This window comes from Nematostella vectensis, chromosome 2, assembly GCF_932526225.1.
Source record: "Nematostella vectensis chromosome 2, jaNemVect1.1, whole genome shotgun sequence".
Classification (NCBI taxonomy): Eukaryota; Metazoa; Cnidaria; class Anthozoa; order Actiniaria; family Edwardsiidae; genus Nematostella; species Nematostella vectensis.
Window position 1 is genome coordinate 6,125,246 of NC_064035.1, and position 24,034 is coordinate 6,149,279.

Consider the following 24,034-nt stretch of genomic DNA (forward strand, 5'->3'; position numbering starts at 1 on the left):
ATCTCTTAAAGAACTTATCCGTAAATTTTAGCACGATAACTCGAATTTCCTTATGATACCTGAAATGAATTTTTAACACTTGGTTACAGCAGTCGTTTCTTCTGCTTGTCATTCTTTTGAATTGTTATAACAACATAACGTGTAACGCAGTCGTCGTTGCATAAGGTCCCTAGTAGCGAACTTAAGATTCACGACGGCGGAGGGACGACGTTGTATTTCTCCGCGCTCTAAAAACAAATTTGGTAGCGCCCGCTGACATCTGGTGTTTGCGCCGTATTCGACTCCCCGCCGTCCTAAATCTTAAAAGGTCAAAGGTCATACTAAAACTTCAGTCATCATAAATACAATAAGGTTCGATTCTTTGTTATTTTACAATGATATAAATTCTGTTAACTCGAATTGCAATACGAATTGAATCCCACGAATTGCAATTCCACCAACAATGTTTTGAATTGCAAATTTCAAAGATGGTAAACAAATATATTTATTGACGATAAAGCATCTCCTTTTAATATCGAGACACAGCTCGATGAATGCGCCTTTACCCGACGCACACCGAATCGCAGGTAGCCGGATGTTGCATACCCACAATCCTCTTCTCTACTTCTCTCTGCACCTCATTGATTCTTGCGCCCCCTTGTGTCAGCACCAGCGCTCTATGGGACCCCTGGGCGAGCACCAGTTCGTTGTGAGCCTGAGGTAGGACGTTCCTGGGCGGAGGGAATCGTGGCGCTGTCGATGGAGGTCTGCTGGGATGATTACCTTCAATGGGCGTGGCCCTGGAGCTAGCCCGCTGGGGTGGGGTTGAACAGGGACTGGTTTTACCCGTCAATGACTGTGGCGTTAGGTGAGTGTCTGCGTAAAGATAAATAGAAAACATTAAATGTCATTGTTTTTTCCCTACAAAATCATGGACAAAGGGGTAAAACGGGAACCGGGATTCACCAGGCCAAAACGTGATTTGGATACCCGGGGATGGGTTTTTAGATTCCAGACGAGACCAGGTTTTGGGAAAAAAAGCGGCTTGGAAAACGGGATTGAAAATATATATATAAAAACCTAAAGCTAATAATTTTGTTTCATCGTTTATTTTTGGGATGTTCCAGTCTAGCGCCCTTCAGCTGGGGGAACTTAAAAACACATTGTTTTAAGGGCTGCTCGGAATCACGGGTGGCCCAGTGTGTTAGGGCGTCATCGTATGTGGCCTCCCACCACAGGTGGCCCAGTGTGTTAGCACGTCATCGTATGTGGCCTCCCACCACAGGTGGCCCAGTGTGTTAGCGCGTCAGCGTATGGGGCCTCTCAACACAGGTGGCCCAGTGTGTTAGCGCGTCAGCGTATGGGGCTTCTCACCACAGGTGGCCCAGTGTGTTAGCGCGTCAGCGTATGGGACCTCTCACCTCTGCTGAAACCGGTTCGATTCCCGGTCGAGAAATGGATAGTATCTTTCTGTTTCTCGGCCCTGAATTTGACTTGTTGAACGTATGTGATCTTACTTGAAGCTTGTGTTCCTCAATTCTCCAGGAATTGACGTTCTTAATACACAATAGGATTTTAAATGTGAAGCGCTTAGAACATAGTTTGCATAAGCGCTATATAAATGCTTTATTTAATATTTAATTTAATTTTGTGATGAGAACAATATAATTATATTAATTTCATATTCCGGTGATCTAGATACACGAGTGAGGCTCAGTGAGAAAGGAATAGAATTATGTGTATTTCTTTTGTTTGGTTTATTTCTGGAGTAAACATGCATGTGCATGCAGGCTTAATGTTAACAATTCTGATGTTCTAACGTGGTTATGACGCACCTAAAAGTGAGGGGGAATCAAGACAAAACTCATAGACAAAATTATGACCTAAAAGCCCTTTTTTAGCTCTCCAAGTTGTTTGTTATTTTCGGTTTTATTTATCATCTATGTCTTTACATCATGTATTCAAATCCTTCAACTGTCTGGGTCCTCCCTCCCACGTTCGTGGGTTATACAGCCTAGCGATAACGCGCTTGCAACAAAAACAATAACTCGCGACGGCAGCTTTGTTTCTAAAAGACGTCAGTGATTGGCGGCTCAATCCCGAACTCTTCTCGGTATCCCTGTGGCGACTTGCGCAGCAAACTGCCATCTTACTTCACGAACAGCGTTTAAATCCTGGAAATAGAAGTGATATTGTAATCTACGTAGACGAGGATTTATCATCATCATTAATTTTTCTTTTGCTTGAGCATACATATATTATTAAAAGTTACAATCACTGGTTGTGTTGGATGGTTTCAGCGGGCTTTTTGTTGTCGAAAAGCCTCGACACATCCCGCTCATTTCACTCATTTACGAAATATGGTAAAGAGCCTTTTTTCTTTTTTTACTTTCTTTTGCAGCTTTTGCAGGGTATCACATTGGAGTTCGAGAAAACACTAAATACTGTACTCAATTCAAGCAGAAAAAGAAGAAATCTAGTGTTTTTAGCTTTTGTTCAATTTTCAATCGAACAATAGGACTTGTTTTTCAGATATCCTAAATAAAGACAATAGAACATGTACATCGCCACTTATCCTTGAATGTTAATAAAATACCACAGGAAGACCGTACCTATTTTGTCCGTGTGCTGACAGTTCCCAGTGCAGCAGTCCACGTCGCGGAGGCATGGGTACGAGCGCATGACGCAGCACTTCAGGCCAGAATACACTCCTTGCTTGTTATTGATGCGATGGGACTTAGTGACCTGTGACCACGAGCCAATCTGAAGCAAAGGGTGGGGGCAAGCTTTTTAGGGAATTTGTAACATTGTACCCACATGGATTAGAACGAACTTTTCTCAAATCAATGTATAATAAATGTTATGGCAGTACTTTATGGAGTCTAGCGTTTTCCCATACATCCATGCATTGACCCCAGTACGGCCTGTGTACTCGGTGAATAAGGATACATGCTATATATATATATCTTATATGTATAAGAATATCACGAGAACAACGGTTCCAGCAAACTAGAGAAAACCCAGTGCAATCCGACAACCTAGTGCGATCCGATCTTCTCAAGGGCGTTTTGTTTGGCAAATTCTACTAAGTAAATGCAGTAAATGTATGTGAAAAGGGTAGATAAAGTATGCAGAGAAAGGGGGGCCTTGGCTATCCCCTCTAATAAACCCTCGCTTATATATGTAAGGTCTTCTACAAATTAAGAAAATATTGTTTATTATTACGTGACTTCGTTCATTATAACTGGATAAACCATTTTCCACAAGAACATATCACATATATATGTAGATTATACGCACCTTCACCCGAGGTTTAGATTGGCCATAGCTCTGATTAGCCATCAAAAGAGCCACCACCACCACAAGCAGGGCAAACAGCCGAGTTTGTTTAAAAAACATTTCCTTTCGTTTCTACCGATTTCTGCCTTATCTCAGAGAAGTATTCTTGACTTGGTCTCTTTCAAGCGTTTTTGAGCTGAAGTTGGCTAACCAGAAGCTTTATGTACCGCAGAGCCGCTGTTACTATCGCCGAGAGAAAAACGTGTGTATACTTTATAGGAAAATCCCTTGTCGTATTTCCTGTTATTCCTTCACTCAGACAAGAAAAGACGCGAAAGATAACTCAAAGTCTGATCAGTTAAGAAGCCCGAGGCAGTATATATCCATTAATAACCCAAAGATAACCAGTAACTTCCCTCTCCTACACAACAAACACAAAAAATGGTTAATAGTACCGCGATAACATGACAGAGTGCGCCTTCTACCCGTTCCTAACGCTTTCATTGCTGCGGGAAAGGACGATCCCCGCAACGGCCCGCACAGCTTTACGCACACGCTTCGTAATTAAAAGATGCTTTGATTGTGTAGGATGGATATAGAATATTACCCGACAGATAACTGTTATTTAAGGTAACCGCGGCGCTTGGCATTGCGTTGGTGACTATCAGCAAAAGCAGATTTCGCACAATCATCATCGTGCTTTTGCCGCCAACAGGCGTTATCAGCGGCCTTAACCCAGGGTTGACAATTCAAAGCACAACCTCTACTCTCCACTTTCTTATCAACAAAGGATAAGAAATATTGGTTGGGCGTGATTTAAAATTTGGAACAGCTTTGACAGAGATGTCGATTTCGCTTTCGATTTCCGGCTAGAAGCTTCTTACCGCGTGCTTACTGTATGCGTTATAACAAGATAAAAGTCACTCATTGTTATACTCTCCTACACCGCACGCAGGCTTTTCATTTTATTGAACATAGGAGATGAGTATTTTTTCACGCATTCGGCAATATAATCGAATTTTACAAATTGTACAGAACGGTGTCAAAACTTTTTTAGTTAAACACTGCCGTTAACTAATAAATGTTTACTTTCAACCAGTCCAAATTGTCCCCGTTTCTGTTCAGCAGTAAAACAATCTTACTGCTTTCAAAAGCAAGTCTTCGAATTACACTTTTATAATATCATATCTCACCTTCGACGACAAGCGACTCCTCTATTCTTGATGACATCATTCGTGACGTCATCGCTGTGCGGCGTTGACCGCGCCCCCAGGCAGCCTGGGCCGGGTGCCATGGCTTCAGCGAGCAGAGAGGTGGTGGTACGGGTGAGACGCACGTGTTAAACGTCCTCCATACCCCCTTGGCGGCATCCTGCCGTGACATCTTTCCTAGTACTAAATTCTCTACAAGTCCTTCCCTGTACGTCCGCCAGTCGCTGTGTTTGAGGTATGTGTGGCAGAGCTTGTTGTCGCTGGGGTAGTCACGTGCCATCTGACGCAGTGTCTTGTACGTCTCGGCGTCTGCGTACTTTATAAAACCTTCCTTGGACACTTTAACCACCTCACAGCCTCTGCTGAGTAGAGTGACGCGCCTCTGTTTGGCGGAGTATAATCTGTTGCGGCGGTTCTTGAGCTCCTCTTGTTGAATCACAGACCACCCACCCTGCAGAAGACATGAGTGTCACTTGGTTTGAATGGGGTAAACATGCTTAAGGCGGACATGAATAATCACATAATCAATGTCATTATAGTACAATGAATGGCGTACTCTTTTGTGACTACGGTATTTAAAAAAAATTAATTCAAAGAAAGTTTAGCCAATAAATGACTCGAGAATTGCACCCCACGTTCGACCATGTTTTTAGTATACTACTAAAATGGTGATTTTTGAAAAAATCTTTTGAGAGTTCCACCCTCGATGCCCAAATCTTCGGGGTGCTCTTTAGCTTTTTTCTTTATTGTAGCATGCTTTTATGCTTTACAGACCCGATAGATTTCAAACCGTTCTCTTCCAAACCACGACTTAAAAATTCAAGATTTACGCTCTAGCGAGGACGTGGATGCTTTAAGTTTAATAGTCAGTGTCAGGCCCTTTTAACGTTCCTTATGAAGTATATACCTTATCAAAAATAAAATCCTCTAATACTCAGGCTAGGTCAGTAACAGGAAAACGTTTGAGCCTCTAAAACCGCTAAAGTAACTACAGGTGTAACGGAAAATCTGTCAGCAATGACGCAGAATTATCATCTCAATGACATTTCATTTCAAAATGTCAACAATCGTCGCTTTATCCCAATCACAAAACAGAACTATACTAATCGAATGTTAACGATAATGAGACGTATGATCCTTGGGGGACGCGACAGTTTGGGAGGACACCACTTCCTAAAAAGACCCCAGAATTTCTCTCATCAGTCATGGACGCAAACCAGGTATTCGAATCTACATCAGCCAGCTCGTTTGCAACTCAAAAACACGAAGTCCCTTCACAAGCAAATGGCTCGAGAGCTTCAACAGAGCAAAGCGTTTCATGGTCCTATAATACGATAATCTGCGGCATCGCTTGTTACTTTATCGATCCCATCAAGGGCCTCCCTAACCTGCGAGCCGGCTCCCCAGTGGGTTAATTCGGAAATTTCGGTTTTCGGGGTTTCGGGATTCCTGTGGCGCTTTTTTTCTCGCCACAGGAATCCCGAAACCCCGAAATTTCCGAACTAACCCACTGGAGAGCCGGCTCGCAGGTTAGGGCCTCCCTTACATCATCGTCGCCGGGAGCCTGCTGTTCAACGCTCCGTACTCGTTCCTGTCCCTGATTCCGAAATACGTGACGCCCATTATCGCTGAAGATACGGTCGACAAAGAGAAGATGCCCGAGGATGATGTGCGTCAGATGGTGACAGATTGGGGGTTCTTTCACGGTGTGCGAACCCTCGTTGATGTCGTATCGTTCTTTTATTGCGCTTTTAGCATTGTTTACTCCTGAGTTATGCAGATGGTTCCCGAAAAGCTGAAAGGGTTTTGACATTACAAGAACGATTTAAAAGAACCAAGGAAGAGAGATCGATACCTTGAAAGCTCTTATAAAATCCGGTTTATGAATAGCCATCATGATATGTTTCGAGTGATTGCAGTGCGAGAAAATAGTGTGTGCTTTGTCAAAACTAGGAATGGACCCAAAAGTATTAGAAGCCCGCTCGTAAGGCCTCACGGGATTGGCTAGATATCTGATTGTTCTATTGTAATCTCGTTCTTCGTCTGTGGTGCACCAATCCAGTGTGGTGAAATCTTCTGATAGCTTCTACATTATCGCATGTACGAGATTAGAATGCGGATCCCAATAGAACATTATTACAATGCTAGTCTGAAATTATTCAAATAAACATGTACTCTACATATCTTTCCCAATAAGCTTGATTCAAATCGTACCAGTGTATTATTTTTACATATAACAATTTTTTATTGGCTGTTTCGGGAAAGCTTTTCAATATTTTCGATTGAAAACAAATTATAGAATTTTGTTTTTTCAAGATTTCTTTGCGTAATTTGTCTATCAATATTGAATAAGGACAATAACAAAGCCGAGTCTGACTAGGACTCTTTTTAAAGAGTCTTAAAAGACATACACAGCAGTACTTACAAAGCACGATCCCGTCCTAAGTCTGTCAAGGACCATAAACACACCGACCCCTAAACCTTGATCTACGTCACTTCCGGTATGCGTCACGTGGGCCCTTCCTGGGGTAATCACTGACCCCTTTATCACGGGCGCCTTATGTGTCTCGCCCATAAACTTCACGGCTGATTTAGTCCTTGTTTTGGTTTGTTTCTGTGGTTGTTTGCTTGTGTGGAGGCCCATCTCGGACCGCGATTGTCCGATACCGCTTCTAGACATGTCTAAGCGGGGAGTTGGGGCGTGCAAGGGCGTGGCCTGCCTTGGGTCGGATTCTCCGATGGGCTGGTGCTTGCTGCAGTGAGAGACATATTCGGAGCAACTGCTAAGATCCACCAGTCTAACAATATCGCATTCACCCTGCAAGGCACGCAAAAATACAGAATCGAGTGGCTTTTATGTGATCGAGTGTACCCATGCCGTGCACGTGATCGTTTCGGAAGTGTGACCGTGTCGTGTCATGAGTGAGATCGTGTCGGTTTGTGAGTGTGATCGTGCTGTGAGTGTGATCGTGTAGTGTCGTGCCGTGAGCGTGATGCGTGTAGTGCAGTGTGGTCGCACCATGAGTGTGGTAGTGTCACGAGTGTTGCTCGTGTCGTGAGTGTGCTCGTGTCATGAGTGTGATCGTGTCGTGAGTGTGATCGTGTCGTGAGTGTGATCGTGTAGTGTCTTGTCGTGAGCGTGATGCGTGTAGTGCAGTGTGGTCGCACCATGAGTGTGCTCGTGTCATGAGTGTGATCGTGTCGTGAGTGTGATCGTGTAGTGTCGTGTCGTGAGTGTGATCTTGTAGTGTTGTGTGGTCGCACCGTGAGTGTGGTAGTGTAATATGTGTGCTGGTGTCGTGAGTGTGATCGTGTCATGAGTGTGATCGTGTAGTGTCGTGTTGTGAGTGTGATATTGTAGTGTTGTGTGGTCGCAACATGAGTGTGGTAGTGTAATGTGTGTGCTGGTGTCGTGAGTGTGATCGTGTCGTGAGTGTGATCGTGTAGTGTCGTGTCGTGAGTGTAATCTGTAGTGTTGTGTGGTCGCACCGTGAATGTGCTGGTGGGGTGGTGTCGTGAGTGTGATCGTGTCGTGAGTGTGATCGTGTAGTGTCGTGTGGTGAGTGTGATCTGTAGTGTTGTGTGGTAGCACCGTGAGTGTGCTGGTGTCGTGAGTGTGGCCGTGTCGCCAGTATGGTGTTGTGTCGTGACTGTAATCATGTTCGTGTCGAATCTTATATAATCACTTTCACGACACGATCACACTCGCGACACCAGCCCACTCACGGTGCCACCACAAGCTACAGGGTCATGCTCAAAATACGACACAATAACGATGTCGTGGCTAGAATGTTGATAGCTTGTATCGCCGTTACCTTGATAACCATGACAAGCCAGCTGGAATTAGTGGAGTCTCGGACAATAACCTCCTCCGTGCAATACTCGTGAATACGGCTCACTTCGGCAAGCTCACGCACCACAGGGATGGGCCACGACGAGAACAAGGGGTGGTTACTGTGGGACATGGGGTAATTAGTAGCGCAAATACCCATCAAGCGAAACGCGATAAGAACAAGGGGTGGTTACTGTGGGACATGGGGTAATTAGTAGCGCAAATACCCATCAAGCGAAACGCGATAAGAACAAGGGGTGGTTACTGTGGGACATGGAGTAATTAGTAGCGCAAATACCCATCAAGCGAAACGCGATAAGAACAAGGGGTGGTTACTGTGGGACATGGGGTAATTAGTAGCGCAAATACCCATCAAGCGAAACGCGATAAGAACAAGGGGTGGTTACTGTGGGACATGGGGTAATTAGTAGCGCAAATACCCATCAAGCGAAACGCGATAAGAACAAGGGGTGGTTACTGTGGGACATGGGGTAATTAGTAGCGCAAATACCCATCAAGCGAAACGCGATAAGAACAAGGGGTGACGATTGCGTGACAAATTGGTAATCAGTAAGGCATATGGACGCGTGCCAGTGCGAGGGAAGAGTTTGTTTACGATGTGATAATAAATATATGAGCGCGTGCCCCTACACTTTCTACTGAGGAAACATTGAAGCTTGGCCTAACACAAAGGGGAGAGCCATGCTCGTAAGGCGTGACACAAAGGAGAGAGCGCACGCTCGTAATGCGTGACACAAAGGAGAGAGCGCACGCTCGTAATGCGTGACACAAAGGAGAGAGCGCACGCTCGTAATGCGTGACACAAAGGAGAGAGCGCTCGTAATGCGTGACACAAAGGAGAGAGCGCACGCTTGTAATGCGTGACACACAGGGTTTAGCTCATGCTCATATTGCGTGATGCAAGGGGGTAGCTCTATCTTATATTGCGTGACGCAAAGGAGAGAGCTCATGTTCGTATTGCGTGACACAAGGAAAGAGCTCATGTTCGTATTGCGTGACACAAAGGGGAGAGCAAAATGTGTGGTTCTTACCTGAGGAAGTCCACTCTCCTCTCCATGTCTCTTTTGAAGCTCTTGTCGATCTTAGCAGTGAAGAAATCCACCTTATCAATCGATAAAAGCTCGGTGGGTTCAAGACACACTATGGTTGCTGATCGTGGGATGTTTCTTAGAAACGCAAGCTCCTAGAAACCAACAACAAATAAGCTCCATGAGACACAAAGTCACATTTCTCCATCCTATGAAAGCACTGTAGTAAATAGCCAGAGGTCCTTTTTAAAAATCTGGATATCCCATTTAAAGGTAACCTATATGAGCGAACCCGTAACCATATACATGTCACGACTATGTATATTTCCTGGTTTAACCGAAGTCTAATATGGGCCCAATGTGATGGATTGCTGAATTTTAACTAATTTTATGCCATTTCTTCTAAAAAGAGGTTATTGTTTTCTAATAAAATCCAATACTCCATTGGACCCCTGTGCAGCACAATTCTTTGTTGGGGGGGGGGGGGGACATTGAACTATTTGTCGAAGGGGGTGTAGCACTTGTAACACTTGTCTAGTGACTTCGAACAACAAAACGGTTCCCAAAAACTAGGACTTTACTCGTAAGCTTCTCTTGTCTCTTCCTCAAATTAAACGCGGTTTTTCTAGTTAATCTTTAAACAACAATAGTTATTACTCGAGGGCCTGACACTCTCCCCCTCTTTCGATAATGTCGTCTCGTACATTATATATATTTTTTTATGTGATGTCTGAAATATTTTTTTTTCGAGCAATTTACAATTATTATTCTTTACCGTAGACAGGTTGATCAGGCCCGCTACCTAGACATAACTAGAACTTGATACTATTATATTGCTCCTGGGTGTGATGATAATGCCCATGTGTACCTGATCGTTTTCGATCCACAGTCCTTTTGTTTTTTTTATATTAAAAGTAAATATCGTATATTAAGTTCATAGAGTTCATAATCATAGTATTTCCAGTACTGGATTGGCGCTTGGTACAAATAGTATGGTATCGGTACAGCCATAGGTCGTGAATGCTGGTGGAACTGCCAAGGTGGTTGATACACGTACTGCGGTTGGTGTAGTGGTGAAGGGTTCCAGTGAGGATCAAATGGCTGCTGCTGAACTGCGCTTTGACAGTATACCTGTTCTCTTGGAGTTGTGAATCCGTACCGAATTGATGGCCGCACTTCCCTCGCGGAACGCCGCGGCACTGCCTCGATATGAGCATCATCTGGGTCTGCCGGTGTCTCCTGGTCATCTCGGTGGTCTTCTTCTGAATGCTGAGCTTCAGGGGTATTACCCTCTGCTGTCGAATGGTGACTTTGCTCTAACATCGTTTGGCGTTTGGCCGTGTCGTTCTGCTGGATGGTCTTCCAGTAGACTACTGTTTCTCTCGCCAGGTTTATCCTCTTGACCTTCCCAGGCGCAGAACTCATCTTCGCTGCTGGAGTCTGGCCGAATCTGTCGGGTGGGAGGTCGTCGCTGCTTGATTCTTTTGGTCTTCTTCAAAGAAGGAGCACCTTCTACCGGCAGGTAGTCACATGGCAGTAACAAATTTCGGTGGAGCGTTCTTTCTCTGCCATCTCCGTTTTCGGCCTTTACGTCGTACACTGGCAAATCCTTGTGTTGCTTTAGTATTACATGGACGTTCTCTTCCCAGTAATTCCTCAGCTTACCGGGCCCGCCTCTCTTTGATAAATTGCGTACTAGGACTCTGGCGCCAGGCTCAAGCTCTATTCCACGTACCTTCTGATTGTATCGGCAACGGTCGCTCGCTGTCCTGCTATTTCATGGGCCAAGGACATAGCCTTTCTCCACTGTTGGACGTAATGATGTTGATTTGTTCCCGCGTCTCGGCTTTTTACATTGGCGTTCCCGAATATTATATCAATAGGTATACGCGGTGTCCGCCCAAAGAGAAGAATCATGGTGCATATCCGGTGGAGTCGTGCCTTGTGCAATTGTATGCAAATACCATCTTGTTGAGATGATCCTTCCATCGGGACTTAAACTTCTTAGGGAGCGTCCTCAGCATCGCGAGCAGTGTCCTGTTAAACCGCTCCACTTTTCCATTCCCTTCAGGGTGGTAAGGAGTTGTCCGTGAGTGGCGTACTCAGCATCGCGAGCAGTGTCCTGTTAAACCGCTCCACTTGTCCATTCCCTTGAAAGTGGTAAGGAGTTGTCCGTGAGTGGCGGACTCAGCATCGCGAGCAGTGTCCTGTTAAACCGCTCCACTTGTCCATTCCCTTGAGGGTGGTAAGGAGTTGTCCGTGAGTGGCGGACTCAGCATCGCGAGCAGTGTCCTGTTAAATCGCTCCACTTGTCCATTCCCTTCAGGGTGGTAAGGAGTTGTCCGTGAGTGGCGGACTCCGCAGAGCTTCTCAAGTTCCTTCAAGAGCTCATTCTCAAATTCCTTTCCCTGGTCGTGATGAAATGAAAATGGGAACCCGAAGCGGAGGACAAAATCATTATATAGATGCTTGGCGACGGTCTTAGCTGCTTTATTTGTTGTTGCGTAAGCTTGGGCGTAGCGGGTGAAGTGGTCTACTATCACCAGGATGTATTTATAGCCTCCGGTGCTTGCCTCGAGATGAAGGAAGTCAATGGATATTCTTTCAAACGGTGAACTTGCAGGCATATTTTGCATAGGTGCACGTGTCTTCAGAGTAGGCATCCGGCTTTTCCGGCGAGAACACACTTTGGTGACGTATGTTCGATATTGCGCTGCATGTACGGCCAGAAGAAAAGCTCCCTAGCTAGGGCGACAACGCGATCGGCACCTAAGTGGCCCATTTCGTCATGTAGCTCTTTCAGAACGAGACGCTGGTATATCTGAGGGAGAAGTAACTGCTTGTTTTCGCCACTTACTCTTCTGAGGAGCTGGTCTTCTCCCAATTCCAGCTTCTTCCAGTCGTTCAGCAATAGCTGCACTTCTCGTGATTCTTTCTTCTTCTCTTCTAGGCTCGGACGCTCCCCCCGTTTCCAAAATTCTAGCACCCTTCCGATCACTCTATCTTTGCACTGCGCTTCTTGTAGCTCGGCCGTGGTCAGTGGTCAGTGGATGCTGGGTTTTCTGGGATTCTCGGTTTTCTCCAAATCGGAACTTTCTCTGACCAGTTGTTCATCGACAGTTAATGAATTGAACTGAACCACGTCTCCACGGTGTTGGGCTTGGGCAGCAACTAGCATACTGTCGATAGCTTCTTTTGTGGCCGTCTCGGTGCAATTTTCCATGAACAGTCGGATGTCTTTAAGGCGCGACAAGCTATCTGCATCGATGTTTCTTTTCCCTGGACGGTATTTGACGGCAAAGTTGTAATCTGCTAGCTCGGCTACTTAACGGTCCCAGTTGAGTTAAGTCTTGCCTTTGTCAGAACATATGTCAGCGGGTTGTTGTCCGTATACACTGTAAATGATGGTGCGTAATACAGGTAGTCATGGAAATGTTCGGTTATCGCCCACTTGAGAGCCAGGAACTCAAGCTTTCCCGAATGAAGGTGATAGTTGCGTTCTGCTGGTGTTAGCGTGCACGATGCATATTACCCGAAGCTTTCCATCTTGTTCTTGGTACAGAACAGCACCCAGCCCATCTTCCGATGCATCCGTATGCAGAACGAATGGCTTGTCATATTGAGGATACGCCATCACTGGTGGCCGTGTCACGCGATCGATTAGGGTCTCCATCGCAGATTGGTGACGTGTCGTCCATACAACTGGATGAGAAGGTCGCAATTGCTATCTCTTGCCTTTCGTTCGTGTGTCCCTGCTCCCCTCTGCTCCCTTCAGATCTGGTGGTGTACTCAGCAGGTCGTACAAAGGTTTGGCTATCCTTGCGAAATCCTGAATGTAACGGCGATAGTAACCCAGGAGTCCAACAATTCTCCTGACTTCTTTCACTGTCTGGGGCTTGGCCGTCTTCAGGTCAGTCACAGCCTTGATACCACTCGGATCGACTCTGTATCCATCTGCCGACACCAATCTTCCAAGGTAACTCACTTCTTTCTGAAATACGTGACATTTCTTCCGTTTTAGCTTTACCCCTTTCTCGCGAAGTTGTTGGAGAACTCGGCGGAGATTAGTCACATGTTCTTCAAACGTCTTGCTGTACACTATTACGCCATCGAGGTATGGGACGCAAATGTCGTCACGCAGACCTTCTAAGGCTCCCTCCATAAAGCGTTGATAACAGGACGGCGCTGTCCGGAGTCCGAATGGGATGCGTTTCCACTCAAAAAGTCCCCATGAAGTAACAAAGGCTGTTAGGTGTTGACTACTCTCTTTGAGGCGGCTTTGGTGATATGCCTTGCCTTGATCCAAAACTGAAAACCATTTGTTGCCACCAAAATTGTCGAGCATCTCTTGAACTCTAGGAATGGGATGTCTGTCAGCTGCGCACTTTTTGTACAATTCGCGGTAATGGCAGCACAGCCTCAGGGTGCCATCTTTTTTTCGAATACAAACAATTGGTGACGAATAAGATGATGATGACTTGGTTATCCAGCCTCTGTTTAGGAGGTCTTCTATGTAAGCCTTTACTTCAGGAAAAAGCGGTCTTGGAACAGCGGTGTATGTTTTCTGTACTGGAGTGCTGTGCGAAAGTTTAATTTCCATTTCAAAATCATCGTCGCCTTTCGACAACTTCTCTCTGTGTCCCAGTCAGCTCTGACCCAATTTTAACGTCAGGAACTACACCCAAGTGATCATCAGGGTTATTATATCTTCCCCTTTCAGTCTCACACCAACTCACTTGAACTGACTGTCCTGGTCGTTCTAGTTCAATGGGGGTCACTGAGCGCACAAATTCGAGAGTCCCGAGAGTCGTCCTGCCAAAGATAGTGATATTACGCTTAGACTGATTGTGGACTAGAATTGGTATAGCATGTGATTTTCCTGGTTTCAGATTGACGAGTTGTTCTTGAAGCTGAAGGTCGGCTGGCCATGCGGGGTTGTCGCTGATTGGCTGAAAAAATGCAGGAGTGCTGGGTGGATTGGCCCCGTGTCTACTCGGCACGTCAAGCAGACCGACTCTCCTCCTGAAATGCGTACACTCTTCTTCTTCGTTCGCACTCTTAATGCACTTTCTACGGACACAGTTTCCTTCAAATTAACCAATGCCTGCACTTTACGAGTATCAACTACAGAAAACGAAGGAACCATCGATTGCAACAGATCTTTCTTTTTGTTTTCCTGTACAACCAGCTCGATCACATTGTATCCTATAATGGGTTGGTTTAGATTATTCGGCGTGACTAACATGGGGACCGTTATTTCGGTCTTCAGCGGCTTTAGTAGCGAGAAACAGACTTCGACATATCCTTCGTAACCGATCTTGCCACCATTCGCTGCTATTAGCTCTAAAGGGGATCCACCTTCTAGCAGCGACGTGATATCCTTGACCACGAGATCGGGTAAGTTCTTGTCGATCCACTCACGAGATAAAAGACAGATCTGGGCGCATGTGTCCCACAGAGCTTTTGACGCTTTGCCATTTATCAGACACTCAATCTCGCACTTACTGCCCACTAATCGCGCTACAGTGTCTCTCTGTTTAGGTGTTAAATGGCTCTCAAACCATACATCATCTTCTTTGACTGGTACATTGGTGTCTACTTCAGAAATATTTGCCAATCTGCGGGAAGCTGGATCTCGTCCGCCTACTGTCTGTCCCTCGACGGTAGCCTTCTCCCGTTTTCCAGCATCGGTCTTCGGCATCCTCGTGCAAAATGTTCTCCACTTCCACACTTCCAGCAATGGTCGCAGGACAGGCCGTTTCCCTCTTCGCGGCACTTCATGCATCCTCTTGGTCTACGGACTTGCTCGACGTTCCTCTCCTCGTTCTTTTGACTTTCCCCTTTAAACTGGTCCTTTATTGTTGAAACCTCTGCCTGCAGGGCACGGACCGCTGACATCAACTGGATTTCTCCCTCTGTCGCTGATTTGAAGTCGTTTCCCCGTCCGTCCCGCTTCCGTTCCAGTTTCTGATTTTCCACGCGTTGTTCTTTCATGGCAGCTAACTCGGCTCTAAGAGCATTGACCGCTGCCCATACGCTATCGTCACGCCCCTTCGCCCTGGTGTCTTCACTTTTTGAACAGGAGGGCTGTGATTGATTTCGTTCGCCGCAATTTTCTGACGAGGGACTAGTTTGCTTTGTCTGTCTTTCTCTGTCGTCATGGCAATACTCATTTCTTGCAGCAGGGTTTCGTCAGTGGTGTTCGTGTCTTTGAGAAAAGGACGCAATTTCATCCTAATCGTGTCGTCTCGAAGTCCAGTTTCTAACGAATGCAAGAACGGGTTTTGTACTAGATGAGGGTCGTATCGGACCGGGCTATCTGCAGCGGCCGAACTGAACAGTAGCCGTTGGCGAAGTTCGAGAGCGCGCACAAGAAAGTTTTGCGCGTCCTCATTTTGTCGCTGAGCTAAAGTGGCTAGTTGCTGATGCAGTTTGATTGCGCTGCGCTCGTGAAAATGAGAGCGGAGTATCTGCCTGAGTTGGGCCAAAGTCAAATCAGTTTTACTTTCCAGGTAGCTGCGGAGAGACATCCCCGGGGTCATTGCCTTTATTACCGCTTCGATAATTTCGTGTTCAGAATATCCTTTAGCAAGTCCACTTTCGATTTGGCGAGCTAAATTACTGAAAGTTATTTTGTCCTTTTGTCCGTTTTCGCCGATCTAGCCACAATTTTAAACTCGCGATGAAATAACGCTTTTGGTTTCTGCACCATATCAAATGTTGGTTGATTGGGCGTATCAAGCTTCGATTGATTAGGATTATTCGGCCCTGTATTAATTGCGGACACAGTTCCCAAATTGATTTTACTAGTGGACAGCTTTTCAGCGTTTATTTGTCCTTTAATTTCTTCCAGTAATGTAGCACCATCCTCGCTTTCAAATGTGTATTCCAGAAATTTATTAACCTCCTTCACTAGGCCCAAACGGCTTTGTGATTCTCCGCGGTTTTGTAGCCCGAAACGCGCCGCCAAACCCAGGAGGGAGTGTAGCACTAAACCATTTGTCGGAGGGGGTGAAGCACTAAACTATTTGTCGGAGGGGGTGTAGCATTGAACTATTTGTCGGAGGGGGTGTAGCACTAAACTATTTGTCGAAAGGGGGTGTAGCATTGAACTATTTGTCGGAGGGGGTGTAGCATTGAACTATTTGTCGGAGGGGGTGTAGCATTAAACTATTTGTCGGAGGGGGTGTAGCATTGAACTATTTGTCGGAGGGGGTGTAGCATTGGACTATTTGTCGGAGGGGGTGTAGCATTTAACTATTTGTCGGAGGGGGTGTAGCATTGAACTATTTGTCGAAGGGGGTGTAGGATTGAACTCTTTATCGGGGGGGGGGGTGTAGGATTGAACTCTTTATCGGGGGGGGGGGTTGGTGTAGGATTGAACTCTTTATCGGGGGGGGGGGTGTAGCATTGAACTATTTGTCGGAGGGGTGTAGCACTGGACTATTTGTGAAAGGGTGAAGCATTGAATTCTTTGAGAGGGGGGAAGGCGGTAATTTGGTTCACTTGTTATTGTTCACTTGATGCAAGTATTGCGGACTTACACCGAAGAAGTCCCCCCTGTGTAGCACTGTGTTTTCGGTTGGCTTGACGAAGGCGCTGTACTCGTCATCATCAAACGTCACGCATACGCTCCCGCTATAGATGAAGTAGAACCTCTGCGCCACGTGCCCCTTCCGAATAACTACACGACTGCGAGCAAAGCTGAAGGAGAACCACACCGTTACTCGGTAAGATGCCATACATCACAGTATTAAAGCACTAAACACATTAGTGGTATGATTATAAAGAACATTATTCACGAAGTATATCAAGCCATTTGCGGTCTTGAAATAGGGGTTGCTAGGAACAGGCGTAGAGACGCACCGACCCCTTGTCGTCGACCAATTTATTTTTGTATAGATGAGGCTGCTATGCTTGCACATAGCACCCATCACCTATTTATGTCTCTCGATAGGCCACATAAAAGAAACTTCTTTTTTCTGACCGCGGTCGCATCCTCGAGTCTATGTCAATAGTTGCAAAGCAAAATGCCATACACCAGCGAAATAACTACTAGGTTTTAAGCAAACATCGATGACTTAAGAATAAAACATTTTTTTTATAACGAAACCAAAATAACGTGGTTTATTCTTCACTGATATATGACGTCCTCTACGCAATAGAGGCCATACGCACGTGCGACTACTACCATGGTGACTGAACGATCCCCCGAGGGACCCAAAGGTGCCCGAATAGACCACGATATTTTTCACGCTACTTCACAGTGAGCTGTGCGTGGCGTAACCGACTAAGACAGGGCTGGGATCCTGGTTATTGCCTCCCCATTAATGCGCGGGTACCTCAGGTTCCTTTGTGTTGTACAGTTCGCTAGATAGCGGTGCTGGGGCCGAAATCTCCAGCTTAGCCGTAAAGCTTTAGCTGCCATACGGTGATTCAGCGCACGTCTGGATGTATGGTCTATTTTTTCGGCGATTTTAATTTGGCATGTCCAGGTTCGATCCTAGGTCAAGAGCATGTTTCATTTTCACTTTCCTGTTTTTTTTTTATTCCCACCATCAGCATATTGCTTTTATATGTGCTTTTGGTACTTTTTCGCTTCCAAAGCTGTGAAGCAATAATTTTGGGTGAAGACGGATGCTGATGTTGGTGAAAGCGCATGGCCTGCCGGGAGATATTGAATTCTGAAGTAAACAAACTACCAAAGGACACATATAGAACGGTGAGTAAAAATGCTAACGGGGTGTGAGTCAAAGAATTCGACAATTCAATAAAAAAAAAAAGAAAAGAAATGTCCTTCATCTTATTTACTGTCCGTTACTCGGACATGACAGACATTTTGAAGTTAAAGTTAAATCAGGTGTGAAGAGGTGGAGTAAGAGACTCGTCCACTTCGACCACAAAAAGCGGTCTGTTCTTCTTCACACGTTGATAGACACGGTCAAACTGGTCTCTTTCTTGAAGAAGTTACAAACCTGTCATATCGGAGTGCCCGGCACAGCGCGAATTGGATTTGGGGACTGTATTTTCGGAAGCCCTTCAACTGTCGCGTCAGTCTGACAAGCATTTTGATTTCCGCATCAGTGCGCAAGCTCGGAGGTTTGCTTGTGAGCAAGCGTGCCCAGTTTGGGAGCGTGATCTGAAAAGAAGGATCAATGAGTGGCAATTGGTTAGTAATAATGACACTATATCTCGGCGCTTTTTTTTCATGTACCCGACTCACGCTCTCGGATATACTAAATTCCTTACCTGGCACCAATTCTGAGAGTACTAGCAAATATGAAGTGCCTGATCAAACAAAGATTCTCTAAAGTCAGGAAGCAAACTTCGTCTGATATTAATATATCTGCAAAGCGCCAAATTAATCCGGATTGCAAATAAAGGTTTCTCTACGAGCGCGCCAAACCTAATTGGAGCATATTTAAAGTTCTTGATGATCAAACAATAGATTGGCCATAAGCGCACCCTACCTGATAGGAGCATTTGTAAAGAGCCGGATCAAACAGCAAATTGTCCACAGCCTTGGCGCCCGCAGTACTCTTGAGGCTTAGCGTGGTCTCGGAGTTGACCTGTTCGTAGTTGCCTTTCTCGCGCGCGTACAACACAATGTTTGTGAACGCCCGCCTCAGAACGATCACCAGACGGACAATACGACGGAACTGTTCAAGGGGCTGCACACAGAACGCGCAAAATTATTACAATTTTCAATATTCTAGCTTCCGTCACTCAACGGGATCACATTTAATACTTTTTTATTGGCCCTCGAACATGAAAGAGAAGACTGGATTGTGAAAATGTAAGAGCAAAGCCTTTTCCTTCTGTTGCTAATGTATTTGTTCTATTTACCTTGAGTTTTTCAGGCTCGTTATCTGTCGTGCCCTGTGGAGGGGGAAATAAGAGGGCCAATCAATACACGATAAAGCGGGCGAGTTTACAATCTTAAGGCCCCGGATCTCACTATAGGACGCATGCGTAACACACTTCGTTTCGCGATTCTCACGCAAACGCAAGCGCAAGAAAACGAAACTGCTTGATTTTCGTGCTCTCTTGAGCTTGTGTCTGACCGATTCTCACTTGTGTTGCGCTTGCGTCTGACCGATTCTCACTTGTGTTGCGCTTGCGTCTGACCGATTCTCACTTGTGTTGCGCTTGCGTCTGACCGATTCTCACTTGTGTTGCGCTTGTGTTTGACCGATTCTCACTTGTATTGAGCTTGCGTCTGACCGATTCTCACTTGTGTTGCGCTTGCGTCTGACCGATTCTCACTTGTGTTGAGCTTGTGTTTGACTGATTCTCACTTGTGTTGCGCTTGCGTCTGACCGATTCTCACTTGTGTTGCGCTTGTGTTTGACTGATTCTCACTTGTATTGAGCTTGTGTTTGACTGATTCTCACTTGTGTTGCGCTTGTTTCTGACTGATTCTCACTTGTGTTTGACCGATTATAACTTGTATTGAGCTTGCGTCTGACCGATTCTCACTTGTATTGAGCTTGTGTTTGACCGATTCTCACTTGTGTTGCGCTTGTTTCTGACTGATTCTCACTTGTGTTGCGCTTGCGTCTGACCGATTCTTACTTGTATTGAGCTTTTGTTTGACCGATTCTCACTTGTGTTGCGCTTGTGTTTGACTGATTCTCACTTGTGTTGCGCTTGTGTTTGACCGATTATAACTTGTGTTGCGCTTGTGTCTGCCCGATTCTCACTTGTATTGAGCTTGCGTTTGACCGATTCTAACTTGTGTTGCGCTTGTTTCTGACTGATTCTCACTTGTGTTGCGCTTGCGTCTGACCGATTCTGACTTGTGTTTCGCTTGCGTTTGACCGATTCTCACCGATTACTAGTGTGCACTAGGCATGACACCGCGAAGGATATTATTTTCTAGCTGCACTCGCTTTAGTAGTCGTCAAGAAAATTTTTGGACACAACACACTTTTAATAAAAAAAAGTCTAAATGAAACCATTTGTTGCTCACGAGGGCGCTTACAGAAGTGCTTTTAGCGACCACTACCATTCATCGAGAGTTAAAAGGCATCTGTTCTGGAGTAAAGTCGGTTGTGCCGTTTTACTCAGAGAAATCTATTTCGGTGTAGCCGGTTTCCTTCGGCTTGGCTAAGCTGTTTAGAATCAATAGGCAGCTTATTTCTCGTTCTCGATATCATTGAGCAGTTTATTTCTCGTTGCTATTACCAATGGGGTGTTTAATTGTCTTTCTTGTTACCATGCCTTTGTTGACTTTAATCTAAACAGCACGCCAACCTAGGCGTGACCCTACGTGAGTGCGTGAGGTCTCTTGGATGCCCCTGACTGCGTCCTCACTGCTTGCTAGCCCTGAGGCTATAAAGATATTGGGGCTGAATTATTAGCTTCGAACTAAAATAAAGAAAGTATCTTAAAGAGTTTCTTAGTATTTGACAGATTGATTTGATTTTCTTATTGAGTAAATAGAGAGGGATATAAAAATCAGGGTGAAGTGGCTTAAATAAAGTTGGCGTAGAATACCCGGCTGTCGCTATGACAGATTAATCGAAATTAAGAAATACGTCTTAAGGTTTCGATACACTCTAAAACCTCTACCAAAGCACAAAGCTAGGAACGCAAGTTAGCTATCGCAGATCGAAAACATTAGTATTAAAAAACCTTAAGCCTAAGGTTGGCAAGAAACTAGCCTCTGTTAGCATCAGCATGTATAATCTCAAAATCAAGCCCGTTAAATGTACGAGTTTTTTTAAAATATTCCCTGACGTGGTAGCGTTACCTTGTCTTTATCATGACCGTGTCTAAGCCGTCGATGGTGCAAGGCTCTTCTTTGCCTGTATTCCTTCACAGCTTGAGACGTGTAGGTATTTTTCAATGCTTTTTCGTCTCTTCCATGAGAACCAAACAAAGAGCTGGTCGGTAAGGATGCCATCCTCCCTCTTCTCTTCTTGTCCAAACTTGCTTTCTCGTTTTCCGGTTTGGCATCTGTGTTAGCGTGTTTTGATAGTGAAGCTACCCTCAGCATCGTGAACGTTCACTTAAAATTTAATCCACAGTTAAATCTATAATAAGTGTTTAAGTGAATACCCTGGTGACGTTGTCGTGTCATTGTTTGGCTCAATGAATTAGTTATTCTTGTTTTGTCTGATCGCCATTGTATATGATTCATTCGAGTAAAGCTTCTTTGCATCGAAGCGCGCAAAAATTGAATGCTTAGGAAGGTCACATTTGAGTCTAAAACACCAACGGTATAAAGCGCGCGCAGCAGGTTTGAGGAGCACGCGCGAAAAAACCCACATGCAACCTCGTCCCCAGTGCCTCCCTCCTTGAAAAAAGAAAGTTACTGGGGATGGGGAGGCTGGGCCCACATGCGGATGAAAAATAAACAGACAATAATCAAACTCTCATTCTACCACACAGAAATGTCGAAAACAATTTTTTTAGCAAAGCTCTATTTTTATTTAGAATAACCCACGTTTGAAGAAAAAAAAGACCAGGCCTTAATTTTTTTTGTATATTTCTGTCCTTTCCTTACTGCACGTTCCTTTTTCGCAAAAGAAAATGGAACCCTGAAAACTTCGATCAGATTACATTAACTCCCAGATAAATAGCTCTGAGTTTTCCCAGTCATTTTTACTTGCAAAACTCTCTCCAGTCTCCCCTGAAAGGCTCTCACCTACAATCCCCATAGCCTCCTTCGCAGGCGCTCTGAACGTTAGAAACCGAGACCAAGACTCGGGATTCCTGTGGTCGACAAATTCCTTTGTAAAGGGGGGGAGGGGACAATGCCAAAAGCGGAAAAAGAGGAAGGAGAGACCCGCTCGACGCATCACCACAGGAATCCCGAGCGCCTGTGTTTTTTTTCTGCTGCTTTCTGGGCAAAGCGATGCCTGCGGAGGAGGCTACAATCCCCAATGAAAAGAACTGGGATACTTCTCACATCAGCATTTCCTCCTCCCCCCCCCCTTATGTAGCACAAGGTAGCGCGTACACAGGGTGGCCAAAAAGTGGGTCATTTCGTATTAAGGAATCTCCAAATACTATGACTTTTCCATATGATACCTATGACTGCGCGATAAAGATTGATTTAAAAATTTACTCCTTCTCATAGATAACTCAAGAAACTGATGCAAGAGTTGGATTCAAGTATTTAATTAAGTTCGTAAACGCTATCAGTTTCTTATGAAAAAAACTTATGAAGTATTATGCACTTCTGACACAGATAACCAGAATTAACTAGGCCTGGTAAACAATTCAAAATGGAGTTCACTTTAATATGAAATACAAAAGTTCCCAATTTCTCTCTTTTGATAATCAAGAATTCCTCAGTTCAGTATATTTATATGAATGTTACAATTCTGGAAGAGATTTGAAATATTTTTTAGCCTCTACAGCACTCTCAATACATATATTATATACTGGATGAACAGGCTTTAACAAATTGTGTTCACCACCGACAATGTTCCGGTTCATTCTGTGTCCAAGCATGAAGTGTTGTGCAACAGACAGGCCAGACAGGCAGTAACAGGTGTGGTAGAAATCCCGACTCTTTCCAGGCTTGTCGATCAAACCCCCCGCATGGTATTGGCACTGAACTAACACGTAGTCCTGTAGAGCCACCTGGTCAAACATCCACTTTTCCTGGCTTATGGCATTGTCTTGTTTGGCTTCCAGTACGCTGTGTAGCAAAGGAAATAGTCCACCAAGCCAGTATGAGTAACAGCCATCAACTAATTTGTTGGTGCGGCCTTGAAAGCCTCCTTCGGCTTTCATTTGCCTGTTTACTGCCCAACGCAAGAGCTGTTTTAGGTTGACGATGTGTTCTTTGCCAAGAAGTACCAAACATGCAAAGCCACAGAAGGTGTAACCTCCATGAGCCTCAAGACCAGGCTCACCTGAAAATCCTCCCTCGTATGTCTGACAAGACTTTAGCCAATCAGCAGTCCCCGCAAACAATTCTGGTGTAAGAATGTTTGTTATAGATGCTGAAACAGCAGCGCAGTATGCTCCTCTGATGTCAACCTCGCCATCAACATGCATACGGAATCCGCCGTCAAGATTTCGGCAGCGCATAATGAAATTATACAATGCCGGCCTATCTATTACATTATAAGCTTCTTCAGTGCCCAGGATGCTAAGAGCGCACACAGCGGCATATGTCGGCGCTAAATGTGGAACTTGGTTCGGACCGCCACCAAATCCACCTTCCGGGTGTTGGCACCGGCGAAGAAAACCAACTATGTCAGAGACTTGTTGCAGCGGCACCTCTTCGCCGAGCAGTTTTAATGAGTGTAACATCCAATAGCAGAGCCAAGGCCGGCTAGCGTCCAGACATTCGTACGAATCGGATAATCGAACAAGACCCCGGCGAACGTAGTTTAAATGTTTTTGTCGAATTAGAGGGATCTCTGGATCTAAATCCATCACAGCGAGATAGGAGTAGTAATTCTTTGCTATTTTAAGTTCTACGGCTTGTTGTTCTTTAGATGTAGCTGTCGGAAAGCCGTCATCTTTGAAGCGTAATTCGCCAACACTTTTGTTAGAGTGAAGAGCCATTTTTGAAAGCCAAGCCTAAACACTAATGGGAAATACCACTGACCTGATACTTGATGGACTTTATCTTCTTGTGCTTGGGTGGTATCGTTATATGTTTGTTACGAAACGAAAGGAAAAAAATATAATAGGTATGCTGATCTTATTTTATTTCG

General features: G+C 45.1%; 2 protein-coding genes and 1 long non-coding RNA gene across 4 annotated transcripts; all 3 read right to left on the reverse strand.

The window, feature by feature from the left end:
- Window positions 1-342: 342 nt before the first annotated feature.
- Window positions 343-21,583, reverse strand: LOC116601498 (cyclic nucleotide-binding domain-containing protein 2). The gene is made up of 10 exons (XM_032362350.2): window positions 21,106-21,583; window positions 19,197-19,229; window positions 18,821-19,021; window positions 18,326-18,489; window positions 16,895-17,054; window positions 9,354-9,505; window positions 8,285-8,423; window positions 6,895-7,287; window positions 4,452-4,920; window positions 343-855 (listed from the first exon to the last, which is right to left on the reverse strand). Exons 1-10 carry the CDS (start codon window positions 21,349-21,351, stop codon window positions 542-544), a joined length of 2,271 nt encoding a protein of 756 aa, XP_032218241.1. The 5' UTR covers window positions 21,352-21,583; the 3' UTR covers window positions 343-541.
- LOC116601499 lies at window positions 1,890-4,072 on the reverse strand. Of its 2 annotated transcripts, XR_004290054.2 has the most exons (4): window positions 3,866-4,072; window positions 3,280-3,679; window positions 2,592-2,742; window positions 1,890-2,153 (listed from the first exon to the last, which is right to left on the reverse strand). It is a non-coding gene; the product is annotated as an uncharacterized LOC116601499 (long non-coding RNA). The 2 variants fall into 2 exon arrangements; XR_004290053.2 differs by having other exon boundaries at window positions 3,280-4,044.
- Window positions 21,584-22,462: 879 nt separating the features above from the next.
- Window positions 22,463-24,034, reverse strand: LOC5517875 (protein farnesyltransferase subunit beta). The gene has a single exon (XM_001637878.3). The coding sequence runs from the start codon at window positions 23,880-23,882 to the stop codon at window positions 22,677-22,679; it is 1,206 nt and encodes a 401-aa protein (XP_001637928.1). The 5' UTR covers window positions 23,883-24,034; the 3' UTR covers window positions 22,463-22,676.